Source organism: Nelusetta ayraudi, unplaced genomic scaffold, assembly GCF_046127955.1.
Source record: "Nelusetta ayraudi isolate G7.1 ecotype Tasmania unplaced genomic scaffold, CSIRO-AGI_Nayr_v1 ptg000050l, whole genome shotgun sequence".
NCBI classification, from domain to species: domain Eukaryota; kingdom Metazoa; phylum Chordata; class Actinopteri; order Tetraodontiformes; family Monacanthidae; genus Nelusetta; species Nelusetta ayraudi.
This window is the reverse complement of record NW_027466100.1, coordinates 1,196,772-1,212,371: the sequence shown is the minus strand read 5'-3', so window position 1 is coordinate 1,212,371 and position 15,600 is coordinate 1,196,772. Positions and strand designations below refer to the sequence as shown.

Here is a 15,600-nt window from a genome sequence, read left to right as displayed (position 1 = left end):
GGAGAGAAAAAAATCCAGAAAAATGCGACGGGACACTTGGATGGAGAGACCCAGACGACGACCACAGACGAATGTGCGAGGCGGAGAGAAGGAAGGGGAAAGAAAAAACGCGGGTTAATTAAAAGTGGCGAGCAAACGGCGGCGGTGGAGAGTGGTGACTTACCTAATCTGGTTTTATATCCTCCGAAGTACTAATTAGGTTGGATCAACATCACAATTGATTGAAAATGACACTTCGTTCGCTTCATTATGTGGGACCATGGGTGGAAGGACGGCTAATGATGGCGGGGCAACGCTGCTACGCGGGGTGAAATAAAACAGTGGGGCTGAGGGGGGGGGGAGACGGGTGGGGTGGGGGTGGGGGGGCTCGGGGTGGATATAATCCGCACGTATCAAACAATCGCAGGCTCTTTCTGTGGCCACAACAGCTCGCCGAGGTGGCCTCCGTCCAAACATCCGCGGCTGCTGGACGGGCAAACAGTGGCAGCTCTGTGAGCCATGCAAATGGAACACACAAACAAATAAATAAATAAATAAATAAACAAATAAACACACATCACTGAAACGTGCCGCCTTATTAGTTAAGTGGCATTTGAAACCGTGCGTTTTTTTCCCCCTCTCTCTTGTGCGTCGCACCTTTCATTCGACCATAAACGCTTCATACGTGTCACAGCAAAGGCAGAAAATGCGGCCGAGGAGGAGGAGGAGGAAGAGGAGGAGGAGGAGAAGGAGAAGGAGAAGTGGGACTTGCTTTGAGGCAATCAACTCAGTTTCTCTACCTTTAATGACGTTATTGCTGCTGCCGTTTATTTTCCCTCCCCCCCACCCCCCTCCTCCTCCTCCACCCCCCCCCCCCCCTCCATCCGCTCCTGCATTCTACACAATGCAGGAGAAGATCAAGCGTAATGCCTGCACAAATGCACATTAAGGTACTCCAACTGCTGCGCCATAATTAAAACCACGGCAATAAAACAATCAAAGCAGTCGACCGCCGCTATTGGCTGAAAGCGTAAAAAAAAAGAGAAAAACGAAGATGTGAGAACCTGCGGAGATATAAAAAGAAGAAATTGATGCATAGCCCTGCTCCTGTGGGAGTCTTATAGGGAGTATGATATCATCCCTCTTATGAAAAATGCCTACACCTACTACCCCCACCCCACCCCACCCCACCACTCCCCTCCCCCACAGCCTGCCTTAAATAACTTTTAATCAAATTTCAGGGGTGTAGGTTGGGGGTGGGGGAGGCTGCTAACAATGAATTCCGTAACCAATCACACAGGAAGGCGATGCATCACGGGGCGATAAGAGCGCTCACTCCTTTTGTCCGCCTTGCTCCGCACTTAAAATGCGACGGGCAGAGTCGCGCGTCACACAAAAGAAGGCAGAGGGAAACCGACGCGCGCGGACGGCGGCATTCTGCAGCGACGTGCTTTCGCCCATTGTTGTCGCTTTTTGTTATTGGTCATTTTTTTGAGACAACACCCCCCCCCCCCCCCATTAACAATAACAACAACAAAAAATCATTACACCGTGTGTGTGTGTGTGTGAATGAGCAGTCATTTTGTCTTGAATATAAATGGAATGCTCTTTCATGTAACCTTGTCATGCATAAAATGCCACTTTAAAAGCCCCTTCAGCCAAATAAACACCTAGCAGCTCGCTATTTTATCAGCGCTTATGTAACCCAACATTAATAATTGACCAAGCGCGGAAAGTTTAACATCAAACCGCAGTTGTCAGTGAGCGTCCTTCAGACGGCCCAGCAGGAGTTGAGAAGGTGAACCAGTGGCTAGAGCGTCGGCGCGTCCCTCGTGCGCAGTGAGCAGTAAACAGGCGCCAAATGGCAAAACGCATTTGGAGGAAATCTGGGACTGTCACAACAATACTGGCCATAAAAGCATTAAAATTATTGTTTACATCGTTTTAAGAACACTGAAACTCACCGAGGTAATAAAAATAGAGCACGGAAATGCACAAAGGCAGATAAAAGCACCTTCTACAACTACAAAATGTTCAACATGGAAATTGAATATGAATAAAACATTAAAATGGCGAATGAAGGAAACGGATTTAAAATAGATTACTTTTTTTTTTTTTTTTTACACAAATCAGCACAAAGAGGCGATATCATCAAAGTCCAATGAAACAAGAGGTATCCACGTGTGTTACCGACTCTATAGTAGTGGGAATGGGACCGATCCAATCCAATATGAAAGCATTGGTCAGTCAAATGCTAGCTAATGTATGAGGCACACACTGAACAGGCGGCGCAGATCCGCCGTTTCGTCGCGCGGTTTCCGCGTCGGATTGTGGACTGTGAATCCGGATGGTGCCAAGTTGTGACTTGGCAAACGGCAGCGCCCAGCGCGATTGAGCCGATAGTGTGACGGCAACAGATTCCATACGTGGCTAACGCGCTGGGGTGGGGTGGGGTTGGGGGGGGGGGGGGGGGGGGGGGCGAGTTTGCTCAAGAAAAACAAAAGGCCGACACGGACAAGGCGGAAAAGGAGCCTCCGGTCGAGGTCCCAGGCGAAAGATCGACGGCAAATCCCCCCAGACAGCTCAAAAATACAAACGACACAATCCCAGAGGCCCGCGTGCGGCGTGAGGTTTAAACACAACTCCGAATAGGCGGAACACGCCGTTATGTGGCGATGATAATCAATCACACCGCCGCTGTGCCGCCGAGCGCTATGCAGATGACACATTATTGCACGTACGCAACTCCATCCACGTACGTAGGGATCCGCCCGTCTGTGTATGTTGTGCTCTCATTCGTAATTAGATCCGTCTGCAGGCTTTCAGACAGACAGACAGACGTCAGCATGTAAAAGCCCCCCTCACCCCCCCGCTTTGCAGCAGTGCCACCCAACCTTTAGTGCCGGCACTTTTTCGACACTCACTCGCAAAGAGCAAATGTCCTCAATAACCATTTAGCTGCCAAGGCACGCTCGTCCATTCTCCATTCACATCATTAGACACTAATTACCTTTCTAAAGCGGCGGACAACCTGCGTCACTGCTTTAATCAGCACAAACAGCCCGTCCAGCGCCTCCCGCAGAAGAGGGCTTTTGTTTGCGGTGGCGGGGGGTCAAATTAAAAATTAAATATAATGAATATGAATTCCACCTCTGAAATATTCGCCCCTGTATTTCCACTTTTGAAGCAAATAAATCAAAGGGCCGCATCGCCGCTCTCCGGACGACGGGTGATTGGCAGCGCCACAAAAGGGACACTTTGAGCGGCTGCGCGGCGCCTAGCGTGCTGCCCGCGGATCCGGCGCAGCTAGCGATAGCATTAGCCTCGACTCTCATTAACTGCGGTATAATGGCGCGTAATTAATATTGGCGTCTGTGGGTTACCGTTGCGCGGGCAGTCCTGCGGGGAGCGCCGGCGTACATCGGGAGCCTAGCGTTCACTCGGAGCAACGCCGCCGGCTCGCGTCTCAGCGGTGGGGCTGATTGCGATCACAACATTGACAAGCGCGCACGTTGCCGCCAACGCGTCTGACGGCAGCGTAAGGAAAACGTGTTGCGGTAGGTTGAAACATGATTAAAATGGCCGTAAAAAAGAAAAAGGGAAAAAAGCAGCGTCAGGGGTGGCAAGCATGTCAACGTGCTACAAGCATTGTGAGGGCAATTATTTAGTCATCTGTTGCAAAAAAAGAAAAAAACAAAACAAAAAAACAATTAATAGAATAGACGCACTGCATCTGCATCTGTTTAAAGACCAGACTTAGTGATATGGGCGAGTCAAAAATGATTGTCTGGAATTAATCAGCCTGCGAAGCCCCTTTATGTTTGGTTGATGTTTCGCGCACAAATCCTTTCAGAATAATTAAAAGGACAATTAGCGACTTAAACACGCTCCGCCGCCCCAGCTACATGCCTGGTGTCAGGTACAAAGCAAACTGCCTTGACCAGGGATAATGTGATACATTTTGCTCTGCTCTTTGCGAATGCAAACACTCCAATTTTGGTCCAGACAGCAATAAGATAGACAAAATATTCTATTACAAGAGAAAATCCTTCAAGCTTCATTTTTTTTTTCTCTCTCCCGTCCTGTCCAAGAGCAGAGAGACCGCGTTAGTTATTTGTGGAGATGTTTTCGACCCTGGAACCAGTAAATGTAATTTTTACTGACTGCTTCTCACTGTCTGAGCTCTTCGAATGAGGTGCCCTCGATTAAAGCATATAACCTCCATTTCCCGGCAGGGCTGCTCAATGGCCAAGCGCAGGCTGTGCTTGCATTAGGGAATGATTGTGTATGGCTGGGTGTGAGGTTGTGGCGCCGCAAAAGAATACTGATGTGTTTATCACAGCAGCACAAGAGCAAATAATGCTTCTTAGTGTCAGCGAACACCTGTTCAAACATATTTAAACGTGCCTGACCTTCAAAAACCAACACACAACAATTTATCTCTCACATTGATTTGATTTTTAAAACAACGGCCACATTTAACTTGCTGCGTTGCATATATACATACAAATATAATGTATGCATACACACATATATATATATACATATATACATATATACATACATACATATATATATATATATATATATATATATATATATATATATATATATATATATATATATATATATATATATACACATACATATATATACACATATATATATACACATACATATATACACACATACATACATATAAGGCTGTATACGGACACAGGCTTAGAACAAGGCTGTGTCCGTAAATATACGGACACACGGGCCCTGTTTGCACTTGGTCATTTCATGCGTTTTTCGTATTCCAATCGGAATAAAAAACACACGAAGTAACCAAGTGCAAACAGTCCAAATCTGTTTTGTCATCCGAATACCAAAACCACCTCGGGGAGGTGGTTTTGGTAGTTGCATCGCATAAGAACGCATTCGTCACGGACGTGCGAACAGAATGCGAGCTCAGTCCACATTAACGACCGCCTACTCCAATCACCTCTCCTGTGTACGTACTTGGTCGGCGCCCCACCTCCCTGCGTCGTCATTATAAAGCTACAAACAAGAAGCGAAAACAAATCATTTTGTTAGACTCGTTTATTAGCATGCTAATAAATTTCATTCCGCATTAGCGTATTTTGTCAGTGGAGCAGCGGTCGCAGTTTCCCACATATGAGATTAAATGTGCGACGTTGCATCCGAAAATTTGCCAGCCACTGTTGATCCGAAAATAAAGTCGTCACCACTCTGTCCCACCAGTCGTTACTCCTCGTTCCGATCCATACGAGCTGCAGTAGAATTAAAACGAGTGACTTGATATAGTCCGCAAACAGGAAGTTGATTCTTATTCGCTGTCATGTAAAACTCGCCATGGTTTTGCGCTTTACTGCCCCCAGTCGTTAAAAACGGAAATGACGCATGTTTCATTTGCATAGGTTCGGGGGGGGGGGGGGGGGGGGGTGTAATGCGATCACAAATGGCACGCTCGAGACGCATGTTAATGCTACGTGCGAACAGATGCTTCGAGATCCGTTCTCGTGATCCAATCCCCCAAAACAGTTACAAGTGACCAAGTGCAAACAGGGCCACGGACACATACGGAAGTTAAATGCGGACACTGTTTTAAAAAAAATATATATACTATTTTTATCACATAAGAACTGTAAAATGCTTCACATTGGTCCGGGAAAAAAAACGAATAGTGCAGGTTTTGCGCTGCTCAAAACATCCTATTGATTTTTCATATCACCCTGCCAATTTTTTTGTCCAAAAACCCAGGAAAAACTGCTTTACAATACCCAAGTGCAGACACTTACAACCCTGTGAGGTTTTCACAAGCATAAAAGCACACGTAATGACTCATCCATTAGGGTGTACGTCTGACAGCTCGCAACAGAATGCTACGTCTGTCCATCTTTCCAGTTTGTTAAAGTAGATGGCGGCAAGATGTGGAGGAGGAAGTGAGCCTACGGCCCTGGCAGCACTTTAAAATTACAAAATGAATGTTGTTGGGTTTTTTTTGTTTTTTGTTTTTTTTTTATAAATGGGACACCAGAAATAACAGACGGGAAAAAAAATTCTCATGTACTCTAGGTGCAAAAGCAGGTCTCAACAGGGACTCAGACCTATAACCAAAATACATGAGGTGATGACTGTCTGTCCTGTTACCCATGACCTATGAAAGAGGAAGTATCACAACTCAATTCAACCTTTTATTCTGTTAAATACCCACAGATTGATTCTGATTTTAGTTTATTAAAAGCTTGTATGCTTGACCCAGCTCTGGCTATTAATACATGTAATCAGGTAATCTAATCAAACGTGATTAATCAGTTTGTGGAGGGCAACAGTAAAGTGCTGCACTTATTCAGAGTGTCCTGTCAACGGCTGGGAAGAGAATACCCACGTCTTTGGTTAGTAGAAGAAAAACAAGACAGGCAAAAGCAGAAGAAGCGAATAAAAAGATGTGAAAAAATATGAAGCGAAACTTTGTTTTCCAGTTCAGCTTTTTCAGTTTTAGCAAGCTGAGACTTTTTGCACAATCGTAAGTAAACCTTTGGGGGAGAGATTTGTTCAAAGCTATGCAATCGTGGCTAAGTGACTGACTGCTGATTCTATCACAATCAGATGAATTTTGGCAAAAGCTCACTCTTAATAATTTGGGATGTGTTCCAGCACTTTAAAGATGAGTTCTCTTCATCATCACACATTTTGGAGAGAGAAAAAAAAAAAAAAATCAGTATTTATTATGCTTTGTTTGGGGTGCTTCTATTAGGATTTTTGCCAATCACCAATCATGATCATCAGTCTTCAATCTTTAATGGATCATTTGGGAAAATGTTCGGTTACAAATACACACTTCAGCAGTCCAGTTGCTGATGACATGATCCCAATTGCAGTTGTATGGTTATTCATATATGCTAGGCTTTCTTAATCTGTCGGCAAACACTTGACTAATTGTTTACATTAATCTTTTTCATTCAATTAAAAAAAATCTTTGCATTTATAAATATGTACACAGTGTAATTCAACAAGTGTCTCACAACGCGTGTTAACGCAGCTTAGCTTTAACAAACTATATTTCGACAGCCGGTTTCAATCCAAAAAGATATCTTTGCACGCTGTGTGACTTGGATCTCTCTCAGATACGCAACGTTTCACACTAATGTTTATGATTATTACCTCCGCTGTCACCCCGAGCACATGCTGAAGAAAACGCAACATTTATTTCTATTCAAATCAGCATGAGTGCAGTTGCAGAGTTTTTGCCGCAGCCGGCAAAGCCAACAGTATCGGGTCAAGTAAAATAGTCGTATGTTGAGAACATGAGATATCGCCACTGTACAACCTGCCTAACCTTTGACGCAGTGCTGGATTTAGCATGGAAACCTCAGAGAAGGTAAAACTTAAGCAGCTTTAAAAGTTTGGCCTGATTTGGCCTGATTTATGATTTTTATATTGGTAAAAGCTTAACATGACGCCCACAAATACATTCATAAAAGTGTATACTCGCAGTACAATAAAGGTTATTTGGCTTTCCTACCCATAGAATGGTTCTTGTGTATATATAAAAAGTATTGTCATATTTCTAAGGGAGCCTGGTGTGGACAATCCATCCCGCCTGACAGCAGGTCTCCTGTTTAGGGTGAACGCTCACGTCTTCATAAAAACCAACGCAGAAGAAGGTTGGATGAGGTATCGAGATTTGGTGCGAAGGCCACCGTAGTTCACTGGCAAGCTCGGGAGAGGGAGGGGGGAGTGAAAGAGCGCTGAAATCTAATATGTAACCACTTGATGTCGCCGTTTCTTCTCAAAATCTCCAAATATCACACACTTAACCTTTGAGTATGATGTGTGTCCTGGCACTTTTTTAAAACTTTTTAACAGTTAAAACTTAGAACAAGGCTAATACGTTTAATAGTCCGCCTTTGCGGTAAGGAATGACGGCCACAGTCCCTACGTTTTGTTCTTCAGTAAATCTGTATTTCACACATATTCCCTCTCCGACTGAGAGCGCAGGCCATTGCGAAGCATAAATGGAGGCTCACCTGAATAAGACCAATAGGGGTCACCGGCTGCCCTCCTCTCCCTCATTACTCCTGCGCTCCCATGGTGCCCGTCTCCAGCTTGGTGTGGCTGGCCACCCGATGAAACTGTGGGAGGAGGAGACAAAGGTGAGGACATCCATAGGGGAAGTGTTTCATTTATAGTCCGCACACATACAGTAGCAGAGGATATACACCCAATGTGTTTTGCAAGTGAAAAAAAAAACATGTCAAACACTTCTAAATCAATGCGGTATTGAGTGCGCTTGTACTTTGTAGTGTGACTATTCTGCAACACAGGGCAAACGCACCGCGCAGCTTCTAGTTGCTCCTGAACCTGACAATGTCAACGCATCTGATTGTGTCAAAAGATTGTGTGTGTCTTGAAGGAACCGCTAAATTCATCAGAACTTACAGACTGAGCTTCCTGAGGCATAGACTAAAATCATGCCTTGGTTGCACAGACACGAAACAAATGCTTCATTTGAAAAAAAAAACAAAAAAACAACAACAACAAAAAATGTGAACTCGACATTGTATAAAGAAATGTGTTTTTCCTCACAGAACCACTGAAAACAGTGTAGCAGATATGGCGGGCACGTTAGTGAAGGTCAAGGGTCAAGGTCAAGGTAGCTTTATCGTGAATACCACAGAGGCTGAAAATTGCATTTCACAATGGTCCACGTTGCTATGGTAAACGTTCGTTTAGTATGAAAATCCAAAGATACAAGTCGAGACAAAAGGAAACGTGACTGCAAAAAAAGCACAACAGTGCAACACAAGTCAAAAATACTAAAGCACACAACTGGTGAAACACAAGAACAAGGCAGTGGCACTTTCACAATGTTGAAATGGACCAAAAAGGCATGAAGCTTGCAAAAAACCCTGCTAAGAAAACCAACACAAGAGGGAGGAGGAAAAGAAGAAGACTGAGGAACTATTTAAGGAATCACATCGTTCTGGGGTTTTTGAATTTCAAGTACAACTGGCCGTTCACACTGCGCTTCCAAGGGATGATTGGTATATACAGTATATATACTTCATACATATATAAAGTGTACACACACACACACACACACACACACACACACACACACACACACACACACACACACACACACACACACCATTGTATGATATTCTGAATTCTATTAGGGGATAATTAGTGGCCATTTCTGTGATATTTTAAATCAAGAGTGGGTGGGGGGGGGCTGACAGGAGCATAAAGCATGGCGGCAGAGGCAGATAGTGCTTTCTCGAAAGTCAACCAAAGTGGTTTCAGATATGCACGCACACACACACACACACACACACACACACACACACACACACACACACACACACACACACACACACACACACACACACACACACACACACACACACACACACGCGCAAGTAACGCTTGACGTGTTCGCACCTCAGAGTCAGTATATTTTCAACCAGATCAAATAAGTGGCTAAATTGTCAAGTTTTATTTTTACATTCTAATCCAATATGTGCAGACCAAGCCTGAGGCATGTTTAATACAGGCGCAGGAAAAACTAGGGCCTCTTTATGTACCGGTGCATAGATAAACGAAATCCCTGGCTTTAAGCCCAGGTGACAGCACACCTTAATGAGTGATAATGTTTATCACCATCAGGGATCTGCAGCCCCGGTGACGCTTCTCGCTCTCCTACTGCTACTATCAATCCTGCAGCAGCTGCCTTGAGAAAGATAAGACCTAAAACAGACGGGCCGGTCAATATGGTTGCAATAACGGTGCAGCTTCCCTGCCGGGCTCCTCTATGGGAACTTGGATTGAGTAAAATGCAGAGAGGCCCGCTAACCGGAGTGAAGCCAATCAGCTTTTCTTTTTTTTTTCTTTTTTGTCTTCTTCTGGCCACAAAATGTCTGTAAATGTTCCCGGGGTGCACCGTCATCCAGAAGAAGAAGAAGAAGAAGGAGGAGGCGCGGAGAGGGAGAGAACATTGTCTGAAACAGAATTACAGTGAACGCTGGAGGCGCACGTGGCAACACTAATCGCGCGCGCACTCGGCTCGGGAGCATGTGTATTCTTCAGGCTCGTAATAATCAAGCTCATTGGGGGGTAAAAAAAGACCTTTGCGACGGATGCAGCGTGTGCCTGGAGAGAACAAAATGTCGAGCCGGAGCCATTGTCAATCAGGTGCAGGAGGAAAAAAGAAGGCGGGGTTTATTTATTTATTTGTATTATTTTTTTTTTCCGTCGCTTGCAGCGGGCGGAGGACTCAGCGTGGCATTCAAAACCTCGAGATGTATTGGCTAATATTGGTTTCCCGTTGCTGGAAGAGCGCAAACAATTGGTTACACAGATTGCGTGTGTCTGAAAGGGAATGGCGGGGGCGGAGTGGCGGTGGTGGTGGTGGATGGGGGGGGCAAACAAATGCAGAGATGACAATCTGAGAGTCTCAAAATGGAAGTTTAAATCACTTGCGTAAACGCAGTTTTGTCGGGTTTTGTTTTAACCACTTTTCAACCTGTAAACGTGTTGAGTTTAAAAATGTTCAGAACTGTGGATCAGGTTTTTTTTTTCCCGGAGAGGGAGGAGATATGTTGGGGGGGGGGCGGAGTTTGGGGGTTCCAAAAAAAAAAATTGCCCCGGAGGGGATTTTTGGCCGCCCCGCGTTTTAGTCATCAATTTCAAAAATTTCTACTTGATTGCATGCACGATGTTGCGTCACTCCGGGGGGGGGGGGGGGTAACTGACAGGAGGAACCGAGCGTCGCGCCACCAGGCCTCTGCTCGGCTCGGCTCGGCTCGGCCCGGGAGGGGGAGGGGCGCAGAAATCAACTCGACGTGCAGCGGCGGCGGCTGTCCCGGCCGCGGCTGCACTGGCTTGATCAGCATCGGCACACACATGCCGCACAAACAGGCACACGCACGCGCACACACACACACACACACGCACGCACGCACTCCAACCACTTAAGACAAGCCGGGGCTCTTACTAATAGTTGCATCATTACTGAGGATTAATTAAACCAAGCAGTACATCAAGCCGAGCCCCCCCACCGACCCCCCCTCCCCCTGCACACTTCAAGTCCGCGCATTGTTGTCTCAGACGCATCCCGCGCACGCTCGCTGCCTCGGCTGATCGCAGGGGCCGCACGGCCGCGGTGGCAGGCGCCTCGGCTCTGCGAGCGGCGCAGCGCGCCACGCGTCAAATTCCAAGCGGCGGCGACGCCGGGACGTTCGGGAGGGGGATGAGAAGAAGAAGAAGAAGAGGAAGACCAAGACGAAGAAGAAGAAGAAGAAGAAGAAGAAGAAGGAGAAGGTGCAGGAGCAGGAGCTGGGGGTTGGATGAGGGGGTGGGGGGGGGGGGCTTTGAGCATATTCGGAGGCAGGTTGCGAGACAGGAGGGCCGCGGCGTCTTTGATCAGAGCGGCACGGGAGACGGCGCCCGTGTCAACAGTTTACACTTATCCATGTCAGCTGTCCCCCGCGGGCAAAGGGATTAAAGCCGCGGCATCGCCGATGGATCATGGAGCCACGCCGACAACAAAGTCTGCCGCTCCGGCCCCGGCGTTGGGGGGGGGGGGGGTAGGGGGGCGTGGGCAGGGCCGTTCCGGGCCGTGCTGTATGCAATCCCACTTAAATCTTTTAGATCCCCCTCCTTACACACATACACAATCCTTTGGCGCACGCACGTGGCATGACAGTCTGTGTGTGTGTGTGTGTGTGTGTGTGTGCATGTGTGTGTGGGTGGTAGGTAATGGGCAGATGTGAGGGGTTGGGTTGGTGGGGGAAGCAGGTCCTAAATCTGCAGCGGAAGAAGAGAGAGTAGCCAGGGTGAATACTGAATAGCCATGAAATTAGGCGCAAAAACATTTAAAAAAAAAAACAAACAAACAAACAAACAAACAAACAAACAAACAAACCAAAAAAAAACTACTAGATGAAAATACCAGCGTAAAGTATTACATGGCTTTACAAGTGTGTAAAGTTTTTAAGGAAGCCCACCTGACCGTCTCGTTTTGAGGTCACTTCCTTAAAAAAAAAATGGCAGCACCAGAGGGCAGCTGACTGGGTGCAAGAGCCTCGTTGCTCTGTGTACAATAATATATATGAGAAGCATTCTGAAAGGTAGGAAAACCAAATTACTTTCATTGTACTGCGAGTATAGACTTTTATCAATAGACCTATGGGCAGTATGTTAGGCTTTTGCAAATGTAAATATTGTAAATCAAGCCAAATTTGACACACTGGACCTTTGAAGGAAACTCGGGCGCCGTTTGGGGGCGAGCAGTTGTTCTCCATGCAACAGGAAGTGCAAACAGTGTGCAGGTGGGCAATCATCAAAATGTTGGGTATTTTAAATTTGAATCACTCGGTTTTCATCAGTTTTTAATATATATATTTATAGTTTGACCATCATTACTTTCGCTCCAAAACCAGCGAGCACGTCCAGCAGCAGACGCAGACGCAGCAGCAGACGCAGCAGCAGCATTTTTCCTTCCTCCTCCTCCTCTGCTCGACTACGACGAACCTCCTCGTGGGTTTGTGGCGCCGGCGATATAAATGCATCGTATTGTATTGCCCGATGGTGCATGAATTCTTTAATTACAGTGCAACCTCGTCGCTCTCATGACTCCGGCAGCGGGGCAGACCCGCGCTGTGCTCCGCTCCTCGGGAAAGAAAAAAAAAAATAAAAATGCAGCCGGTGGGTGTTGATGGGCAACGGAGCATGCAGCGCAGCCGCTCAATCCCCGACCCCGCTTGGAGTTCCGCTGGATACGTGCACATTTCAGAGGCCACCGCGGAGCCGCCGCTGGAGGGGCCGCGCAAACGCTTTATATAATAACGCTCACTTTTATCGGGACTCGGCGTGCGTGTGATAAACAAACGAGGACATCAAAAAATAGCCGAGCCTATTTTGTTTAGGGACGACGTTCCGAACGCCTGCTAACGCAGAAACAGATCGTCGCCGGCCAATCGGGCGGCGGCAACTCGTTGCATTTTTCCCCCACGCAGATGCGGCCAAGGCGACGGGATTCGCGTGATTCCCCGACGTGGCCGGGCTGCTTGGTGCCAGACGGGCCGGTCTGAATATTTCACAAAGGGCTGATCTGCCGGGATTTTCAGAACATCACAGCCACTTCTGGTCTTCACAGAGGATGGCTTGGAAAAAAATAAGAGGAAAAAAAAGAATAGCCAGTGAGTGGCAGCTGTGTGGAGGAAAATGCCTCGTTGATGTCAGGGGTCAGAGGTCAAGGCGGGCAGGCTGGTTGGAGACCATAGGGAAGGCAACAGTGAGTCAAATAAACCAGTGCCAAGGTAAACGGAACAGCATCGCATTAGGACCGAACCCTTGGTGTGCGTTAAGCTTGGTGTGTTCGGTATCTGCAGCTGTTGTTGCTTTTGGACAACTGTCCTTGCTAAATATTACACATTTGCTTTCACTTCTCTTATTCGTCTTTTATTTTGGGGTTTTTTCTTTCTAGTTTGCTTGGCGTGTTGCGTATTTGTGGTCGTTTGTTGCTACTGGATAGTCGTCTTTGTGTCATGTTTGACTAATGTGTGTAGTATTCGTGCATTGACGCGTTCATATGCGCGGAGATATTTTTTTAACATGCGATTTCAGACCCCAGGAAGAACAGTTGCAGCTAAGGCTGTGACTAGTGGGGATCCATAATAAACTAACTAATCGCTGATCTGACATTCAAGCAAAATGAACACACATGCCAGCCACGGTCTTAAGAAGCCAGCAGCACCGGCAAGTGTAATCTCAAATGTCAAACATCTGCATGTTGTGTTTCTTCTACAAAATAAATTAAAAAAAAAAAAAAAAAAAAAACGTTGCTTTATAATACATTTATTTTTGGAAGAGTTGTTCTGAAATATTGTTGCTGCTGCTACCACCGAATGGCAGGAGATCACACAGCCTGGCAGCCCCGACAGCAGTTAGTAGCTTCTCGCAATGGAAAGCTGGAAAATACATTTCATTGCAAAGGGGAAAAAAAAAATCTCTCAAAACAAAATGAATTGTACCGATTTTTTATGTCCCGTTATTTATTTATTTTGTTCACGACTGTCAAATTCATCATAAACAAACCGAGCGACGCTCCTATAGTGCCGTCAGGCGTGTGACATCACTGGTTCAGACTGCAGCAGCTCTGAGCTCAGTTATCAGAGGAGCAAGTTCAACAGTGAAGCAAAAATGAAGATGCACATGACGAGATGATGTGAGATGAGCAAGACAAATTTCCAGCCACACTCGACGGCAAAGTGAAGAGCCAGACTCCTTCATGATCCTAGAGATCATTTTTGCAAATTTCACCCATTTTTATCATTTATTTCACCCTCTCTAATCATCTCCAGAAGTTGAATTTGCAAGTTCTATTAACAGACAATATGTACCATCATAAATCCAACCGTGCAGAGGCAACGCAAAGGAGAGCTCAGCCTGACACCACCGCCTGTCAGGAAGCAAAGCGACTGAGGCTGCGAAGAAGAACTAACAGGAGAAGGGGCACCGGTACAAGATTTAAATTTAAAAAAATAAATAAAAAAAAAAGAGTGAAGACGGCTTGTTGACGAATAGAATTCATGAGTGTGTGGTGTTGCTTAACACCAAAACTGTGAAATCTGGGTGTGCTAGCGTGTGCGTGCGTGTGTGTGAGTGTGTGTGAGTGTGTGTGGTCTCTCGCATTTTCTTGATTGGTTCAGATTTGAAAAGCGTGCCAGGGTTTTAACGGCGGGCCGACATCACAGACGCCAGCAAAGGGCGGGGTCCATTTTTCCAACGGTGCTTTGTTTCCTGAGAACATTGTGGAAACCGGACTCAGCCTCTCAGCCCGGCCTCTCAGCCCGGCGCTGAGGCCCATTTGTGAACAGGAAGTTCGGCACAAAGCAACTTACAGTCGCATTGAAGGCTTTTATTTCATGCACTTATTCGATTCCCCTTCTTCTTCTTCTTCTTCTTCTTTAACACTTTGCATGCGCGGCTCCAAAAATCGACAAACGTTGAAGCGTTCGCCTCTTGCGAGCGCCGTTTTTTTTTGTTTTTTTTCTTTCCTTTCCTTTTTTTTTCGGGAGGCGCAGAGAATAGAAACACTTCCACAACAGCGGCGGAGCAGCACCTTGTACATCAATGTCTCCACATACCAAGTCATTTTCCCTGTTTTTTTTTCCCATTGCCCCGAGGGCAGTTATATCATCTACAGCACCATCAAGCCCTGCTTTGTGTTCCACAATATCACACTCCACAACAAGCCCGGGGCCCCTGAGAGCCCTTGAAAAACAGCAGCCTAACAACAACCACAGGAACGTTTAACTTGCATTAGTCATTTGGGGGCTGGAGTTAAAATATCAATCTCGGCAGCAGCAGTGGAAGCATCAGGTGTGGAGGAGGAGGGGAGGGGCTCCGAGGGGGCGGCGGGGCCGGGAGGGGCAGGGGAGGGGCTCCGAGAGGGCAGCGGGGGCGGGGAAGGGGCACAGCAGGACCGGCATTTCGGTTTCACCAGGAGGATTATGCAGAGGCAGTTTTTATTTTGTTTTGGGTTTTTTTAATCCATCCTCAACAGTTACAATCTCCATAAAATTTGGCTAAACCACTACGACCGGC

General features: G+C 46.4%; 1 protein-coding gene across 1 annotated transcript in view; it reads right to left on the bottom strand.

The window, feature by feature from the left end:
* ca16b (carbonic anhydrase XVI b) overlaps nt 1-15,600 on the bottom strand; it is a 130,624-nt gene that overhangs the window by 92,437 nt on the left and 22,587 nt on the right. Inside the window, exon 2 of the mRNA XM_076036966.1 lies at nt 8,016-8,120. Coding sequence (XP_075893081.1) covers nt 8,016-8,120 — 105 coding nt within the window. The remainder of the gene's footprint in view (nt 1-8,015; nt 8,121-15,600) is intronic.